General features: G+C 43.8%; 1 protein-coding gene across 5 annotated transcripts in view; it reads right to left on the bottom strand.

The window, feature by feature from the left end:
* The window catches only part of MAPK9 (mitogen-activated protein kinase 9), a 47,834-nt gene that overhangs the window by 10,944 nt on the left and 18,950 nt on the right, over nucleotides 1–17,940 (bottom strand). For all 5 annotated transcript variants that reach the window (XM_027604801.2, XM_027604800.2, XM_027604799.2 and 2 more), the window contains exons 3-5: nucleotides 10,458–10,587; nucleotides 7,959–8,017; nucleotides 5,594–5,732 (exon numbers count right to left, since the gene is read on the bottom strand). In XM_027604801.2, the coding sequence (XP_027460602.1) occupies nucleotides 5,594–5,732; nucleotides 7,959–8,017; nucleotides 10,458–10,587 (328 nt within the window). The remainder of the gene's footprint in view (nucleotides 1–5,593; nucleotides 5,733–7,958; nucleotides 8,018–10,457; nucleotides 10,588–17,940) is intronic.

A 17,940-nucleotide genomic window follows, 5' to 3' on the forward strand; every position in this document is an offset into this window, starting at 1 on the left:
TTTCCTCCCCGACAACCCTGGGCCTTTCTTCACGGTGACCCTCTTGTCCCCGGACCCTTCCTCGGGCCACAGGGATCTGACTTCTACCTGGGACGGGAGCCTGCACACGCGCCCTGGAAACTGCCTTCTCAGCGACCCCTGTCTATTGTCTTCACAAGTCACGCTGAGCACAGGAGGACCTGGGAGGACTCAGTGTGAGGTGTCAGGCCCAGCACCTGACTAATGCTTTCCAAGGGCGCACGCAGGTGTGCCTCCAGACAGTTAAAACTTACATCAGCTAAAGTTATGTTTCATTACTGTTGAATGTTCTCACCTTCCTGGATTCAGTAGAAATATGTAAGGTGTGAAAAACGCAATGAAAATTCCCACCAATTTCCATGCAGATGCCCTGGCCTCGCTGGCCACCACCCTCTCAGACATGTGTCCTGATGTGGGGGAACCTGGGGGAGCGCCCCCACTCCTCAGTAAGCCCCTCACGCACACCAGTGACCCTGCCCTGTGAGGAAGCAGTCATGCAGCTAAGGCAAAGAACCAATTTGTTTCTAGCTTCTTTTTTAAAAACCAATACTATGGCAAGAATAGGCATGTTAGAATACAGATTGCTAACAGGTGAAATAATGCTCAACTTTGTGAAGAAAAATTTTTTTTAAATGTCCAAATGACAAGGAACTATTTTTGGTCCCCCATGTGGCAATGAGGAAAAGAATGACAACATCCCCGGCTGGCCAACACAGAGCCTTCCTGACGCTGTTGGCTGGGATGTCAATAGGTGCTTTCTTTTGAGGAAGCTGATTTCTTAAAAATTTGAAATGTCTCTACTTGGCCAGCCAGCAGCCCCTGAAATCCACCCTGGCCTTGATCTAAAGCCACAGGGATAAGGGTTAGTAGAGCAGCTTGCCCCCGGCCCGCTCAGTGAACCGCAGAGTGAGGTAGAACACATGCCTGTCTCCAGCCCCTTCCACCGGTCTGAAAATTCTCCTCCTGCTCGGATTTGGTTGGATTTGGTTGGATTTGGTGGGAAGAACCCCCTTTACTGCCATCTGCTGGAAAACTGTGATAACAAAATGCAAAGCTGGCAGTCTGCGCTGTGGACCGGCCCCGGCAGGCCTGGGAGAGGCGCTGGCCTCGGGGCGCCTGCCCACAGGAGAGGCTGAAAAAGGTCCCGGGGCTCCTGCGGGCTCCCCACTTCCACGGCACTCTGTCCTCAGCCTCCACACACAGCCACCGGCAGCTTTCCAAAACAGACTGGACTTAGGGTTTCAAGGTGGCCGAGGAAAGACAGTTCTGCCCCTTCAATGCTTGAAGAACACCCCCAACAAGGAAAACAAGAAATAGACGTTAAAATACAAAGGATACGCGACCTTCGGGCTTGACCCACACAGTGAGGGGACGGCTACGAGAGTGCAGCGTCCCTGGCACGGACAAGGAGGGTGTGTGACACCTCTGTAGCCAAAGCAGGGCCAGGGCAGAGGAGCCAGGGGCCCAGAGCCCCAGTCAGTTCTCAGATCAGGGCCCACTGCCTGAGGCGGCGTCCTAGCAAGGAGGACCCTGCACATGGTGACAAGCATCCGCTGCTTTGATTTCCCTGCTTCTGCCCTATAGGTAGCCTCAGGCACTCACCTGGGTGACTGAACCCTGCGACAGGAGGCTAAGCAGTCGTCTGGAGGACTATGGGACCCAAGCTCTGAGTGGACCCTGAAACTCGACGACCCAAAGCACCATCATTCCAGCTGGGACGACGACATAGGCCCGGGCACACTGTGGAACTCCATACCACTGCTGTCCATCCCACCTGTGCGTGAACGGTTTCTGACCCTCTTTCCCAGCCAGAACGGAAGAATGCATTTGCCCCGTCAGTGGCTTCACGCCGCACGGAGGCCCTGTTAATCGCTCTAGCAGCTCTCCCGTGACCAGCACAGCAGTGGCAACCAGGACTACTAGCCGCTTCGGCCTCGGTCATCTGCATTCCCCAGGACCACCTAGGTTCCTCCAGTGCTGCACTGGGGACTCAAACTGGACTACGGCACGGAGCACTGTCCTTGCACTCCTTGAGTTTCAATGGTGGTACTAAGTCCTCTATCCTTGCCACCTCCCCGGAGATCAATCATGTTTCTGGCTTATCTTGAGGGCACAGTTTCATGGTTCCTCGGGGCCTTCACCATCGTGACCCCTCTTAGCTTGCAGGCCAAGGAACCAGCGCAGGGGTCACTCCAACTGCCAAAGGTACCCGTTCCAGTCACACGCTCGCGAGACTGGGGAGATGACTGCCAGATGACTGGGTCTGTGGACCCCGTTCCCGCTCAGAGCCGCCAGAGTTAGACCCTTCAGATATGAAGGTCTGGGTCACATGCAGGCAAGCCATGGAGACCTGCCAAGGTGATGGCCGAGGGCACGGAGAGCGGAGAGGGGCAAGTGAGCATCTTTTGTGGCCCTGCGAGCAACTGCATTGACAGGAGCTATGGCGTGTGGCCTCCCTCTTCTCAGTTTCCCCTCGGGGAGCACCGGGGAGCTCCTCCCGACCTGTGTGGCTCTTGGTCAGTGGCAGCGTGGGGCAGGAGCCCATCCCTGTGAGACATCCACTGGTGGGCGGCTCATGGACTGCGCAGTGGGCCAGGCTCTCTGAGAGATGTACCACAGCCTGCGGCTCTGCCCTCAGCCCCTCCAAGGGCTCAGACCCCTGCTGCCTTCCCCCTGCCCCGCCACCCCCTGCAGCCCTCTCCTCGGTCCTTCCTCACAGGCCTTCTCCCAGTACAGGTCTCGCACGTCCAACCCCATCCCGGCATGCCGATGCTGCCCATGAAAAGCCCCACGTACTCTCTGGGGACAAAGAGTGGCAGAGAGGCAGGAAATGACTTGGCTGAGTGCAGTACATTCCAACCTCGGTAAGTGGCCCAAGCAAGATAAGGGGAACCATGACGCCCAGGAAACACTCAGGGTGAAGCAGGGGTGGGACACTGAGGGAGGTTTGGGAAGGTCAACCTAAAGGTAAAGGCAGACCTCTCCAGCTCCACCCCAGAAGAAAGGCCTGGCTGGGCTCCTTCTTCATTCCTACAGGCCCACATAGTCTAGAAAAACTAAAATCGAGATTCTAGACTTGGGCCTCAGGCACATTAGCAACAGATGTGCTGGCATGAGGCACAGGGAGGGCATGGGTGAGGGGCCCAGGCTAAAGACAGGGCTCTGTGGCAGAGGGCTGCATCCCGACCCCACCCCATACAGCCTCTGACACCAGGCAATCTGGGCATTCTGGAAGAAATAATACAAATTTCCCAGAACTCTATGCCATGGCCTTTCAGACTGAAGGGGCATCACGTGCCCACCACAATTAATGAAAAAATTTCCATATCAAGGCATATCTTCATAACATTTCAGAATGCAAGAAATAAAGAACCATTTTTACAAGATTCCAGAGATAAAACACAACAGGGTACTTGCGAAGGATCAGGAATAAGAATGGTATTAGAAACCTCAAAAGCCAAACTACACCCCACTAAAACAGGGTACTGCCCTTACAACTCGTAGGGCAACTGATTTATATAACTAAGAATTCTATATCCAACCAAACTATGAATCACGTGACAGGCAGGGCAGAACAAAGAGTTTCAGCTGTCCAAGGCCGCAAAAAAGTCTGCCTCCCATGCACCACTTCTGGGGAAGCTGCTGGAGGATGCGTCCCACCAAAACAAGGGAGTAAACTGAGAAAGACAGAAAGAGGTCTGGAAGCAAGTTAAGGAAAGCTGCAGGGAAATGCTAGGGCCGGGCCCAGGATAACCCATCTGCATCAGGTACGAGGCGGCCAATCCCGCTGGGGAGCAGCGCTGAGGCTCCAAGAGCGAGATCCCACCGACGAGGAAACAGTGCATCCCTGGACACGCTGAGAGGAAACCTAGATGCCTGGCAGAAAGCTTCGAGTTAACTCAGCAAGGAGAGCAGAGAAAACTCCTCGCTCCTTGAAAAACAAAACAACAAAGAGCACCAATGCAAACAAATAAATGACAAGTGGCATTAACTCCAGGAACAAAAAGTTGAAGGGAAAAGAAATTCTATCATAGTGTAAACAGAAGGCTGTGCAGGAGAGAGTGTTTAGGTGTCATGATGATAGACAACACACCATCCACACTGGTCCAAACCTGATGACACTGCAAATACCCGGAGGTCAGAGAACGGGAAACGTGGTGGAGGGAAACAGGTGGTGGGGAGGAAGGAGGGCACCTGTGATGAGCACTGGGTGGTGTCTGGAAGTGTCGTATCACGATTGTACGCCTGAAACTAATATTACACTGTATGCAAACTAACTGGAATTTAAATAAAAACTAAAGAAAAAAATGAACAGTATAATTTTAAAAGCAAATTTGTCAACAGAATTTATATTATTTTAACCAGACACCTGGTGGCAGCAAAGGCCGTATTTTAAGTAACCGCACAGGATCAGGAGCTGGGTGCTTACTGGTGTGCAAGACCCCAGGTATGCCGCCCAGGCCTGTGGGCTTTGGGGTCCCAGACCTGAGGCTCATGGCCAGGGGCAAGGGCAGCTGGGTCCTCTCTGGATTGGCGGGCTGTGCGGTTGCGCCCAACATTTCCTGGCACCTAACAGATCTACTGCACCATCGAAAATCTCTCTATTCTTTTCTCTATGAATAGGCTTCATTGTTCTGGTCTCACTATCTTTCTGCCCACAAAGACTGTGGTTCAGAGAAATGACAACTTCTTGATGTTGGACTATAATATCTAAAGACAGTCTGTCGACAAAATTAGTATGGTAATAATTTAGGGAATGCTAAGAATGTTTCCAACACAATTCTATTATCTCTGCCTGTAATCTCACTCAACATTTTAGTTGTCAAAGAAAATTCTATCGTGACGTTCTGCTTGCACAGTGATACAAGTAAAAAAATAAAAACTCATAAAACCAGCTTAGAGAATTACACTGTATCTCAATGGTTTTTAAATGTTGCTTCCTGACAGAGTACAGGCAACTCTTGTCATTCAAATCCAAGTTTAGGCTCAAGATGCCCACCCAGGGCCATTCCAAAAGTTCCCACCAGGGGGGCCGGGATGCTGGAGTGGCCAACTTCTATGATTCTAAGAAATAGATATTTGGGCCTAATTTATGTATGATTTCTCAAGCAACGGTATCACTTACTACTTAGCCTCTAACTTTTCCCCACCCCAAACCTAAATTCCTGCCTCATTAAAAATGGGATTTCAAATATGGCAAATACATTAACAATTAACAAATAGATGATTCTGGGTAAATAATATTTGGGAGTTCTCTGTTCTATTCTTGTAACTTTTAAATTTTAAGTTACTTTAAAATGAAAGGTTAAAAAAAAAAAGTTTCCTTCTGCAGCATCAAACCAAGCAGCTCAAGCCTGCATCCCGAGTGGCTCGTGTGGGCTTGCGCAAACGAGGTGCTCCACAAATGTCTTCTAATCTCAGTGGTATTTGGGAACTCAACATGATCCCATCATTTCTTTGGATTCTTGACACTGGCAACTGTTTAAAAAATATTAAGTTCTTCTGTACCTGGAGAATCATGATAACAAAATGATTGTGATTTTAAAAATAAAACTGACGTGGTGTCACTACTTACTCTATGAATGATACCAGCTGAATGCAGATGTTTAATACCACAGAGCATCTGGTACAGAAGGTAGGACATCCTTTCATGGTCCAACTCCATGTGAATAACCTGACATAAGTTAGCATCCATTAATTCCATAACCAAATACCTGGGGGAAAAAAGATCAATCATGTACACATAAAAATCACCCAAAATTCCTTTATGGTTACTAAACTCTACATTTATATGAAACAGTATAACTTACTACTTAGTTGCTGCACTGGCTAAAATAAAAAAAAAGATAACTTGTTTTCTCTAAATATTTATAAGGTATCTTGTAAAAAAAAAAGCAAACATATAATGGAACTTAGAAGTTTTCAAAAAAACCCTATCAACATGATGTATTTCAAGTTAAAACAATTTTTATATCATAGTAAACACAATCTCAAATATTCAAATTCTCTGAAATCTCCCTCCCTCCCTCTCTCTTTTTTTCTTTCTTTCTTGCTATTGGGTCATACTTACCAATATAGAAACCATGCTGTTACTCCTCTCATGTTAAGAAAATGTTTGACCTTCTGCCCCCACCAGCTATGCCCCATATTCTTGCTCTCTTTGCAAACAAAACTCCCCAAAGAGGTGCCTATACTTGGCATCTACAATTCTTCTTCCATTTTCTCTGAAGCCCACTTCCATGGGGCCTGTGCCCCACCACTCTGCACTGCCCTCGCCAAGGCCCCCGATGACTTACTTGCATGTCGCTAAATCGAATGGCCTGTTCTACGGTCCTGGCTGGTTGTGCCCTGCTCCTCTCCCCAACTTCTTACTGTTGGGGGTGCCAATGCCCGGTCCTTGGCCTCCTTCTCTTCTCTATCACAGTCTTGGGGATCTCCTCTGGTCTCCGGTCTCAACACTTTAAACACCATCTGCAGACCATCAACTCTCAAATTCATACCTCCCACCCAGACCTCTCTCCTGCACGCCAGGCTCATGTATCTAACTGTCCACGTCCCAGGCCTACCTGGGTATCCAAGAGGCACCTCGAGGCCCACATCCAAAACTGAGCCCCCAATTCCATCTCCCCCTCCAGTCGCCCTCCTCATCTCAGCTGGGACTCAGGCCAGCACCAGGCGTCGCCCTCAGCTTGTTCTTCCTCACACTGCAGTCCTCTAACAGTGGCTCCCCCTTCAGGACAGTTTCGGCCTCTAGTCTCTCCCTTTAACTAGTACCCTCTGGTCTAAATGCAACCACCATCACCCCTCCCCTACATTGCTGCAACAGCCTCCTCACGGGGCTTCTGTGTCTCCACCCCTGACGGTGGGTTCCCAACACAGCCACTAAAGTTATTCTTTGAAAATGTAAGTCAGGGAAGCTCACTCCTCTGCTGAGTCTTACTGCCTTGCCCTGGAGTAAAAGGCCTCGAGGCCCAGGAGGGCCTGGCCCCATCACTTCTCGGAACCCACCCACTTTTCTCCTCTGCTCCCCTTCTCCAGCCACACTGGCCATTTATGGCTCTCAGAGCACAGTGGGCATGGCCCCACTTCCACTCCTTTCTATCTCGATCCCACCTTCCCTCAAATATCTTTAGGACCAACCCCGAGCCTCCTTCAAGGCTTTCTTCATCCCCGGTCCAGTGAGGTCTTTCTCCACCCACCCTGCTTAGGATGCACCAGGCCTGTCCCCTAACCCCTGGCACTTCTGATTCCCTAAACCAGCTCACTTCTTCCAGAACACTTGCGACATCCTTATGATGGCGGCACTTCCTTACTTATGTTAACCGCGTATCTTCTCTTCTCTGGCTTTCACAAAGCTCTAAGAGCGAGTGTGACCACCTGCAATTCTTAATCATAAAGGAATCTTTGCCTGTTTGGGTCACTGAAGTATGCCAAGTCCCAGAGAGTGCCTAGCACATGAGTGGCAATCAGATATTTGTTGAACGAATGCACCAGTCAATTTAGGATGAGTTGGGCATTGTATTTCAATATGGTAAGTTAATAGTTTATTGTCCACAAGAAAATTCTATTTCAGATTTTGGAATCGCACAACATATAGTGTCATAATGATTTCAAATAATAATTATAAACACTATCATCCTGGCTTTCTGGGGGACTGGAGAACAACATTTTATATTTCAGCAGAGCAACTCAACAACATTAGTGATCACCATCTGCTCCGAAGAATTATTTTCAGTCATCATTTATCGGTTATGGAGATGATAATATCTAGGCACAAATAGTTGAATATTATTATCTATCTTCCTTAATATTTCTCCTCCACAGAAAAAAGTGGCTAAATATATTGCTACCTACATTTCCTAAGTAAAAAAAGCAATTTTTCCTTTCTAAATTTTTAGTCTTTGATACATACTGCATTACTGAGTAAAAGTGATACTTACACATCTTGAAATTCTTCTAGAGTCTTTTGTGGTGTAAATACATTTAACAAACTAATTATCTGAAAAGAGAAGATTTATTATTCCTCAGCAAGTCAGGTAACTCTACTTAATTATAAAAATTAAGTTTAACATTAAAATGCATTAAAACTGAAAAATCATACCAGAGCTCAGTATTTATTATTGTTATTAGTTTTACCAAAACATCCTATTACATGGTATTTGAGAAAAGTTAAATGATTAGGATTCTCACCTTGGAAATAAGATATACTTTTAACCAAATCACATTTTATGTGTCTCTAGTAACTTATTATGACAGAACTTTAACACATAATGTCTTTCGGGCTTTAAACATAAAAAGGTAGAACATTACGGGCAGAAAAACACCAAAGCAATATGTTAACTATGAAAACTGAGATATGATCTACAAATTTCTGTAGTGTTGAAATATGAAGGCAAAACTTATATTTCTAGTTTGATGAAGATGAACCCCTCACAGTGTTAGGTATTTACTTTAAGAGGGTTCTAGAAAGGCCTCTACTGCAAGGCCTTGGTCCTGGCACCCCAACAGTTAAACAATGACTCCCACCGCTTGAGCATCAAGCACACATCCTCAATTATTTCAAATGACCAAGGAAAAGATGAGTGAGAATATAGGATTGGGGTGGCTGGCTAACCAACTACAAAATAAAACTGGATCCATACTTAATCTTCACATCAACTCCAAGTGGAACAAAGATTTAAATGTAAACCATGAAACCACAAAAATTAAAATGTGGATAAACATTTATGTAATCCTGGCGTAGAAAAGCCTTTTCTAAGCATGACAGGAAACCTAGAACATGTGTTATGGTTAAACCCAAACCAAGACCAAAAAACCAAACAACAACAACAACAAAACCACATACACACAAAAACCTAGTATGGCAAAAGTAACCTAAATGAGGTCAAATGGAAAAGAAGTGAGGGTTGATAGCTTTAATATACAAAGATCCTCTACAAATGCATAAAAGAGACCGACAGCCCAAGAGAAAAATGGTCAAAGGCCATGGGAAACAAATTCTTCAAAAATACATGGCTAGTAAAGTATGGAAAGAAGTGAACCTCACAAGTGAGAATAAGATATCATTTTTCATCTCTCAGATTGGCAAAGTACAACAAAAAAAAATCAACAATATGTACATAGTGCTGGGGGATTCTGAAATAAAACACATTCTTGGACATTCTTTTTTTTTTTTTTCCTCAGATAGTCTTAATGAAAGTGTAAAATTGACAGTTTTTCTTAAGGTCAATTTGTCAGCATGTATTAAAGCCAGAAGTGTGTAGTTTACGCTTTGGCTAAGAAGTTCACCTGGACAGGTGGGCAAAGATGCATGTACAAGGATGTTTGTTGCAGCACTGGCTATAATAGCAAAAACTGGAAGCAATCTAAATATCCAGTAACAGGTGACTGTTAAATAAATTATTGTGCATGTATACTATGTAATGTATTTGAGGTCCAGACACAATCCACGAGGGAGAAGGCAGGATGCACGATAACATAGCTGATCGTGTTCATGTATGTATGTACATGCACGTGTAAGAATGCTCACCAAAATGTTAATGATAATGATCTGAGAGATTCAAGGATTTTTGCCTTCTTGTTTATATTGTTTGAATTAAAAAAAAAATAACCATACTTCTGTGTAACCTGAAAAAAAATTTAAATGTATAAGTAAAATAAAGCATGCGTTGGAGAAATTAAAAACAAACTCAAACCATGGACTCAAAAGAATAAACCTATCTTAGTTTTGTATGTAATATCCCTTCACCAGAAAGAGCCAGCAAAAATGCTAAAACAAAGGGAGCCACGTGGAGTTGAGTGTAGTCTTAAATACTCCTCCCCCACAACAAAAAAGGGGTCACAAGGGGTGATCTCCAAAGCCCCTTTCAGACATAACATTGTATGATTTTTTTATAACATGGCAAGATTATCAAAATCATGCTCACGTTCATGCTCAGACACCAGTAGTGGACATACAATGGGCCTCCAGAAATTTTCTGGAGAAATACAATTTCTCCTTGAAATTCACAGTGCTTTGATTTCTGTGGAGATGCCAAGCACAGCCATCTTGCATATCACATTTACTTAGAACTGAAATGTCCGTTGTGTACAAGGTAAAAAGCTACTTCATAGAACAATGTTTTTCTAAAAAATTATCTAGTTGTTTCTCATTTTTTTAGGTCAATACCGTTGCCATTTTATAGAAACAGATATGGTGAAAATCAAATGATTACAGGGTTAATGGATATTGCTGTCAGACCTAGACTGGACCATGATGCTTCTTGCTGACTTCAATTTCCCCAATGCTTATTAAGAATTTTGTCAAGAAACTTGAACCACTTAAATAGTTCCTGTTACAGCTAGTTTACCCGAGGTCTGAACTCAGTGTATTTCCAAAGACCCACAAGATGACCACACCGTGGACTGCGTTATATAGAGGAAACATAGACATAACTTACATTTTTATGATTGACACATTTTAAGAGGACGAGTTCACGGTAAGCTCTCTTTGCATGAGTTTGATTCTGAAAAGGACGGCTTAGTTTCTTGACTGCAACATTTATCCCAAGAACTGTATCAAAAGCAGCACTACAATCAGGAAATACAATAAGGGACCCATTAGGATGATTCTGGAAAAGACTGCAATGCACAATGTCCATTCAATGCATTCCCTTTTTAAATGAGTAACAAATAAGGAAATGTCTTTCTGCTTGTTTCCACTCGAGGTACTTCTACACATGAAGAGCCAGGTTAAGTTGGCTAAGGGTGTGGGAGGGACTGACTGCAGAGGTGCGAAGACGGCAGCTGCAGTTAGGATGCACACTGACTTCTCCTTATGTGAGCTGAGATTATTATATTCAGAACCAAGTAATTTAATACAAATCACAGAATACAATATAAGTATAATCTGGCATATCACTGTGGAGGAAATGGTGGAGCTCATGAGAAATGGATACAACAAATACAAGCTCTGATTGTGTTTTTCCCAGACAAAAGAATCTAAAAAAGAAAACAGAAGGCTAAGATCTCAGCTCATGGTAAATCCCCGACACAAAACCCCTAATGTAAGCAATGGCTATATATAAAATTCGACTAGAAATAACTCCTTGTACTATTATAGTAAGAAGAAAAATCTTGCAGAGGCTGCGTTTCTGCCATCTCAAGTTCCCAACTGAAATTCACTGTTCCTTTTTTCCTCCAGAAAACAGACAGGACAAACTGAGCCGACTGATTGTGCATTTCTTACAAACCAGTACTAATGGTACTGTTGGGGCTATTATTGCCCTTTGGTTCCTCACCAGAGGTTAAAAGCTGCTAAGGACCACCTGAGAACCCAAGCACCATCTAAAATATTGTTTCTATGTATTTATTCTATTCTGTTTGTAACACTGTTTCCACTCATTCACATCTATTATTTTTCTTTCCTTTTTTTTTGCCAACAAGCCTCACCTAATTCAATCTGTTTTAGATTGAAGGCTAGAAACCCCATGTTATTTTGTAATTACTTCTTCAGGTCACATTACGTGTACATGTATACACATATGTAAATCCACATGCCCATATGCAAATGTAACAGTCACATGAATTATAAAATGTTAAAGATAAATCTATTTGTGCAACGAATAATATACACACATGTATTTGTACCTACATTTATTTCTCAGTCTTAAGAATTTGAAAACAGACACACCTTTTTTGATCTCAAAAGTTTTTGTCCAAACTGAGCCAAATGGACTTAATTCTGAGCCTCTGAGCAGGCACACACTTCCACTCCTAGTTCCAACCCTTGGAGCAACCACCTTCAATTATTTCTGGTTTTAATTCTTGTGGTCCCTTCTCAACTCCAAAGAATATACCTCTATCACTATTTCCTCATGTCTCAACTTCAGAAATTGCCTATCTACTCCCCCAAAACTGAAGACTTAGTCACTTTATTGAAACCCCCAACTCCTCCAGTTTTTTTTTTCCTCCCAGTTTTTTGCTCTCGTGTTATTTTAAACCTTTCCCTTGGTTATCTTAGTAACTTTAAACAACGTGCCTAAACTTCTTGTTCCATCAACTTTCCAGGGAACCTCCGGACTCCCAGCATGTAAGACAAGACCATCACATTCCATCTCTTTGGCCTCCAGTGCTCTACTCATTTTCCCTTCCTCCAAACTCTGTCTCAATGGGCAACCTAGAGGACATATCTATGCGGCCGCTACAGCTAAGTCTTCCATGTTTCTTCTTTCGGACGTGTCTAAACGTTGAAAACCAAGACACAGAGAGTGCGTGTGTGCATACAGGTCAGTGTTCGTAATCGCAGAGCCGGGATGACATTTCATTTTCTAAGGATCAGTGACCCTTGTAGCTGCTCACAAGAGAATAAGATTGTTTCCAGCATCGAAGTCAGATGGATTTTCTTCTCTTATATTCCATCAATTGCTCAAACATCGTGTCCTTTTAAAGCTGTTTGACGCTTAGACCGTGACTTTTCTAGCTTTTCCACCGTAAGTTTCTAATAAGCATTTTTCTTCTGAAGAGAAGAAAAATACCCCTTTCTGCAGCCTCCCCCCAACACTTCCTACATTCTTGCTCACATTATTGTCTGGAGTCTATTCCATTCTTTTTGACGGTATTTTTTTCTTGGAGTTCCTTTCAAGGCCTGCTGCACAGCTACCACCCTGGGATTTCTCTTCACTGGCCTCCATGCTTTTGGTCGTACATGTTCTTGAATTCTCTTTCTTGGTGGAGTACATCCTCAAGGAATTTCCTCAGAAAAAGTGCATGGAAGATAAATGATCTCATTCTGCCCTTGGCCTCGACTGATAGTTTGTCTTCTGACTTCAAATTCAATTTTCTCAGAACTCCATGGATTTCCAACATGGAGTATTGGTGAGAAGGCAATGCCTGTCTGATATTCATTCCCTGACTTCCCTTCCTGTTCCTCAGCTCAATGATTAATCACAAAGAGCCATGTTTTGTCAGCATCCCCCCAGGCCCCCCAACATCTCCTACTAATCACTATCCCTCCTGTCCTCCAAAGATGATAACTACTTCTCTTATGATAATCACTTCCTTGCTTTTACCAGCAAAACATGAATTTTCAAGCTCCCTCCCCACAGCCCCCACAGTTTATTTTTGCCTGGTTTTTGAAATCAGCTGTGTCTGACTTCTTTCGCTCAACATCACATTTATGAGACTCATCTGTCATTGTGTGTAGCTATGATTCATTCTGTGTCATTGCTATAATATTCCTTTGCATGACTATATGACATAATGTTGATAGACACTTTGGCTGTTTTCAGTTTGCAATTGATTACAAAAAAACATAGTCATAAATGTTCTCACACAGGGCTTGGAGTCCCCTCTGCATGCATTTCTGATGAGCAGATAGCTAAGTGTGGGACTGCACATATTTTAGCAGATAATGACAAACCACTGTCAAAGTGGTTTGTTCTACCAATTTCTAGGCATTTGATTTTTATGTATACTGACCCTGTGTCCTACATGAGGGTAAAGCATACTCATTAACAAACAGGAGCTGAGGGGCTAATCTAATCACAAAAGCCCTTCAGAAGCTGAGTTTGTTCTGGCTGGTGGGAAGGGGAGAAAGTCCGAGAGATTTTTATCCTGAGAAGGATTAGACATGCCACTGCTGCCTTTAAGATGGAGGGGGACATGTGAGAAGGAATGTGGGAGCCTCACGGAGCTCAGTGGCCCTTGGCTGACAGAAAGCAAGGGATGAGGATCGCAGACCTCCAGCTGCAAGGAATTGGGTCTTGCGACTGCTTGGAAGCATGTTCTTTCCCAGAGCCTCCATATAAGAACACAGCCCAGCCAACATCTTGATTTCAGCTTTGTGAGATGCTGAGCAAGAACCCGGGCAAGGCTGTGCAGATTTTTGACCTACAGAACTATGAAATTATAAATGGGTGTTTTGTTTTGTTTTTTTAAAACACCAAGTTTGTGGTAATTTGTTATGTAGCAGTAGAAAACTAATACATCCTCTCTCCTGTATTTTTCTACACGTCTGTCTCTTCCGGCTTCATCCTGAATTTTTTTCCTGACCCATCTTTCAGATCGCTAAATCTCTCTTCAGTTACATCTAATATGCCGTCAAACCCACCCATCCTGGATATAACATCAGAGCTATTTAGAAGTCTGGATCCAAGAATGCCAATTTCCCCTGTGCATCTGTTTCTTTTCTGTTTGTGTTGGGTTGTGTGCATGTTGTCTTATCTCCTCTGTGACTAGTTATTTGTGATTACGCATGGGACCCCACACTTGCAAGACTCCTTGCTATCTGGAAATAATTTGATATCCAGTATGATGCTGTCTTCCTCTAGGGAGAATTTAAATTCACTTCTGCTGGATACCTGGTGTGTGTGTGGGGGGAGGCACTAGCAATCTGGGTTCAATTCAGTTCAAGTTCAGCAACTTGAGATGATCTGAGGCTGAGTGGCAGTGCCTTCAAGGATCTGTTTCTTTCTGGTTCATTCTCACCTCTTGGATGCAGTCCTTTACTGGCCCCAGCTCAAAGCTAAGGACATTCACCAGGCCACCCACAGGGCCCTGTCTGCTAGTCCCCCAAGGCAATCCAAAGTATTACTCAATCCCTCAGCTGCCCACTCTAGAACTGTCAAATGTCCTCCGAGGAAAGAGCCTCAAATCCTGGGCTCCCCCCTCCAGGCTTCTGCTCCTCCCTGGATCCTGGCCCTAGTAATTCTTCACTCAGCTACTTGCACTCTAGGTGCAAATGCTGGGCACATGGGTGAGGGCGGGAATGCTAGGAGCCAACTGGCACAATTGTTTCATAATTAACACCCCTATTCCTAGCCACTCGTGTCATCTTCATTTTCTGTATTTCTATCTCCATACCCACAGCCTCTTTGGGGTTTTACTATAGATAGGTTCTCTTCCTTGTTGCAAATGTCTCGTCTACTTATTCTCATCTTCTCTGCTCTGTTTATCTGCGTCAAGTTTCCAATTACTTTTTACATTAGAGAAACTTGTTAAAAGCTCTCCTGCACTGACTACTGCCCTCCTGTTCTGTTAGGTATCTGATCCATCACCTTAATCCAGAAGCTCTAAACCATTCATTTTAGAGGTGAAACTGTTAAGACCCCCAAAGACACAAGGATTTGCCCAAGGTCACGGAGAACTCCTGCGATGTGGATCACAGCCGGCCTTAGAACTCAGTACCCCCGAATCACAGCCTTCCTGCACTTTATGCTACAGACCTCCTTCATCGCAGAAATGTTGTTATACACGTCATACGTTTACTTACTTAGACCACTAGAGAGAAAATAAACTGGTGTAAGAGCAGGCCGACATTAGCGGGTGCACGGAACTAGAGAGAGAAAAAGAAGTAAGAGCTAGACGAACCACTTCATGCTCAGGTTGTTAACGGTCACTTCTAGGGACTGCCAGATCCAATATTAAACACTTTTTTTTTAAGTTAGACACTTCATACAACTATCCATAAAACAATTTTCAATACTTTGGCTGAACAACTTGAGATTTTAGAAGGAGAAAGAAAAATCTGAATAGATACGAAAGAAATGTACACACAATTCCCACTACAGCTTTGAAATCTTGCAATGACTTAATTTTACGAAATACTTGTGAATAATCCAAAGTGATAAACATTTTAAAACTTACTTCCTAATTTATTTTACTAATATTTTTAATGAACAGCAAAGACATAGAAACAAATCACAGTTGCAAAAACAATTAAAAATTAAAGAGCCAGAACATTTTACTCTGACCCCAGCTCTTCCATTTAATCCCGTAAGTACCAGCACCTTGCTTGCCTGCACCCCAGGCACTAGGTCCCTTTATTAAGCTCTAGTTTAAACAGACAATGAACAAATTTTATAAACCATACACTATTGCTACTATATTTTATTTCTCAAAATGTAAAAACATGCATGCCCCCTGTGTTAGTTTTCTATTGCTATTATAAGAAATTACCACAAATTTACTAGTTTAAAACACAGGTTTGCTACCTTACAGTTCTGGAATGAGAGAGAGAGAGAGAGAGAGAGAGGGTGAGTGAGTGTGTGAGTGTGTGAGTGTGTGTGTGTGTGTGTGTGTGTGTGTGTGTGCGCGCGCGCGCGCGTGCACGCACCTGCACCCACATGCACATCAATCAAGCATTTGGTTCAATCAGAGAGGAGGCTCTATTCTATTTTTTTAAAAGATTTTATTTATTCGAGAGAAAGTGAGTAAGAGAGAGAGAAACAAGTAGGGGGAGGGACAGAGGGAGAGGGAGAAGCAGACTCCCCGTTGAGCAGGGAGCCCGATGCGGGGCTTGATCCCAGGACCCCAAGATCATGACCTGAGCTGAAGGCAGACCCTTAACCGACTGAGCCACCCAGCCACCACAGGAGGCTCTATTCTAAACACGAGCTGTGATTACCTGGGGACGTTTCATGGACGAGATCAGTCTTGAAAGATATAGTGTCTTGAAAGACTGGCGGGTTTCTGAGGACAATCCAACCAGGACATGCAGTGGGGACAAAAGTGATGGCCATGGGAAAGAACCTGCTATGTCTGCAGGGAAAGAAGCACTGGAAAGAACTGGTTATCTAGAAGTTAGGGCTTGATGGTGGGGATACTCGGGCCCTTCTGTCACTGATGGGAAGAAAGGGGTCTCTCTGGCATCATCAGTAGTTTCTTGCTCTATTCAAACAATGGAATGGGGTAAGACCCACTTTTCTTCTGAGGACCTTAAAGCAAAATGCCAATATCCAAGATGTTATGCAAAACAGAGCCAGGAAAAAGTCCCCAGAAGATATGGGGGAAGTCTCATGGGAAAAGTACTCTCCTCTCAATTTAAGGATCACCACTGCTGTGGCTCAATGGGACCCCAAAGCCTCAAGCCCGGCAGGAAGGTGAGGAGCACCTGGCTGACAGCAAGTCGCACCAGCTCTGGGAGAGAGGAGCCATGGAGTAATCACAGAAACCAGGTCTCCAGCCATGTACGCCCAACTCCCTGGATGGCACTTCATCTAAATAAATAAGTAAATACCCACTTCATCTAAAGGCTGAAAAATGAAACATCCCAGAAGTCTAAGCATGATTTTCGTAATTGTACAAACATTTCTAAAAGAAAACATCAATAATCTGAGCCAAGTTAACTAATCCCATTTCCATGCCTCCAGTAAAGTTAACCCAGCTAACAGGCTTTGACTTGGTAATGATTAACTGGCTGGGTTACAAAGGTAAGAGAATACTGACATCCAAGATGGTGAAATAAACTGTTGGCTGTGCATGGGCTCATTAAATTTTAATTAATTAATTAAACTTAATCAGTTCTAAGTAATGACTTCTTTCTTGAGCAGAAAAGAACAGAAACCCAGTCTTTGATCTTTCCTTAGAATCAAAGAGATGAGACTTAGAATGTTGTTAAAATTTTAGCCACCAGAGGCGCCTGGATGGCTGAGTTGGTTAAGCGACTGCCTTTGGCTCAGGTCTCAAGGTCCTGGGATCGAGCCCCGCATCCGGCTTCCTGCTCAGCCGGGAGTCTGCTTCTCCCTCTCCCCTTGCTGCTCCCCCTGCTTGTGCTCTCTCTCAAATAAATAAAATATTTAAAAAAAAAATTTTAGCCACGACATACTTCTTTCTTCCTACCTTTCTGCATGTGAGATAAAAGTTGCTCCTACAAATATCAATAAAATTGTCATAAAATCATGTAAAGGAAAATATTAGGAGTTAAGTGAAATTACCGTTAAGATTCTGTGAATACATAAATTAAGCTACTACAAGAAAATGACAATGTATTTTATATATAATATAGCACGAAAATGTCATTATATAGGATACTATAGTATCAGGAGTTAAATATCCATTACTAACGACAAAGATCCTTGGTTTAAAGCACTGTCCAGTTTTCTTAAAAAAAAAAAAAACAAGTTTTTGAGGTGAGATTCACATACACATAAAATTAAGCATTTG

This window comes from Zalophus californianus, chromosome 5 (assembly GCF_009762305.2).
Source record: "Zalophus californianus isolate mZalCal1 chromosome 5, mZalCal1.pri.v2, whole genome shotgun sequence".
In the NCBI taxonomy this organism is placed as follows: Eukaryota; Metazoa; Chordata; class Mammalia; order Carnivora; family Otariidae; genus Zalophus; species Zalophus californianus.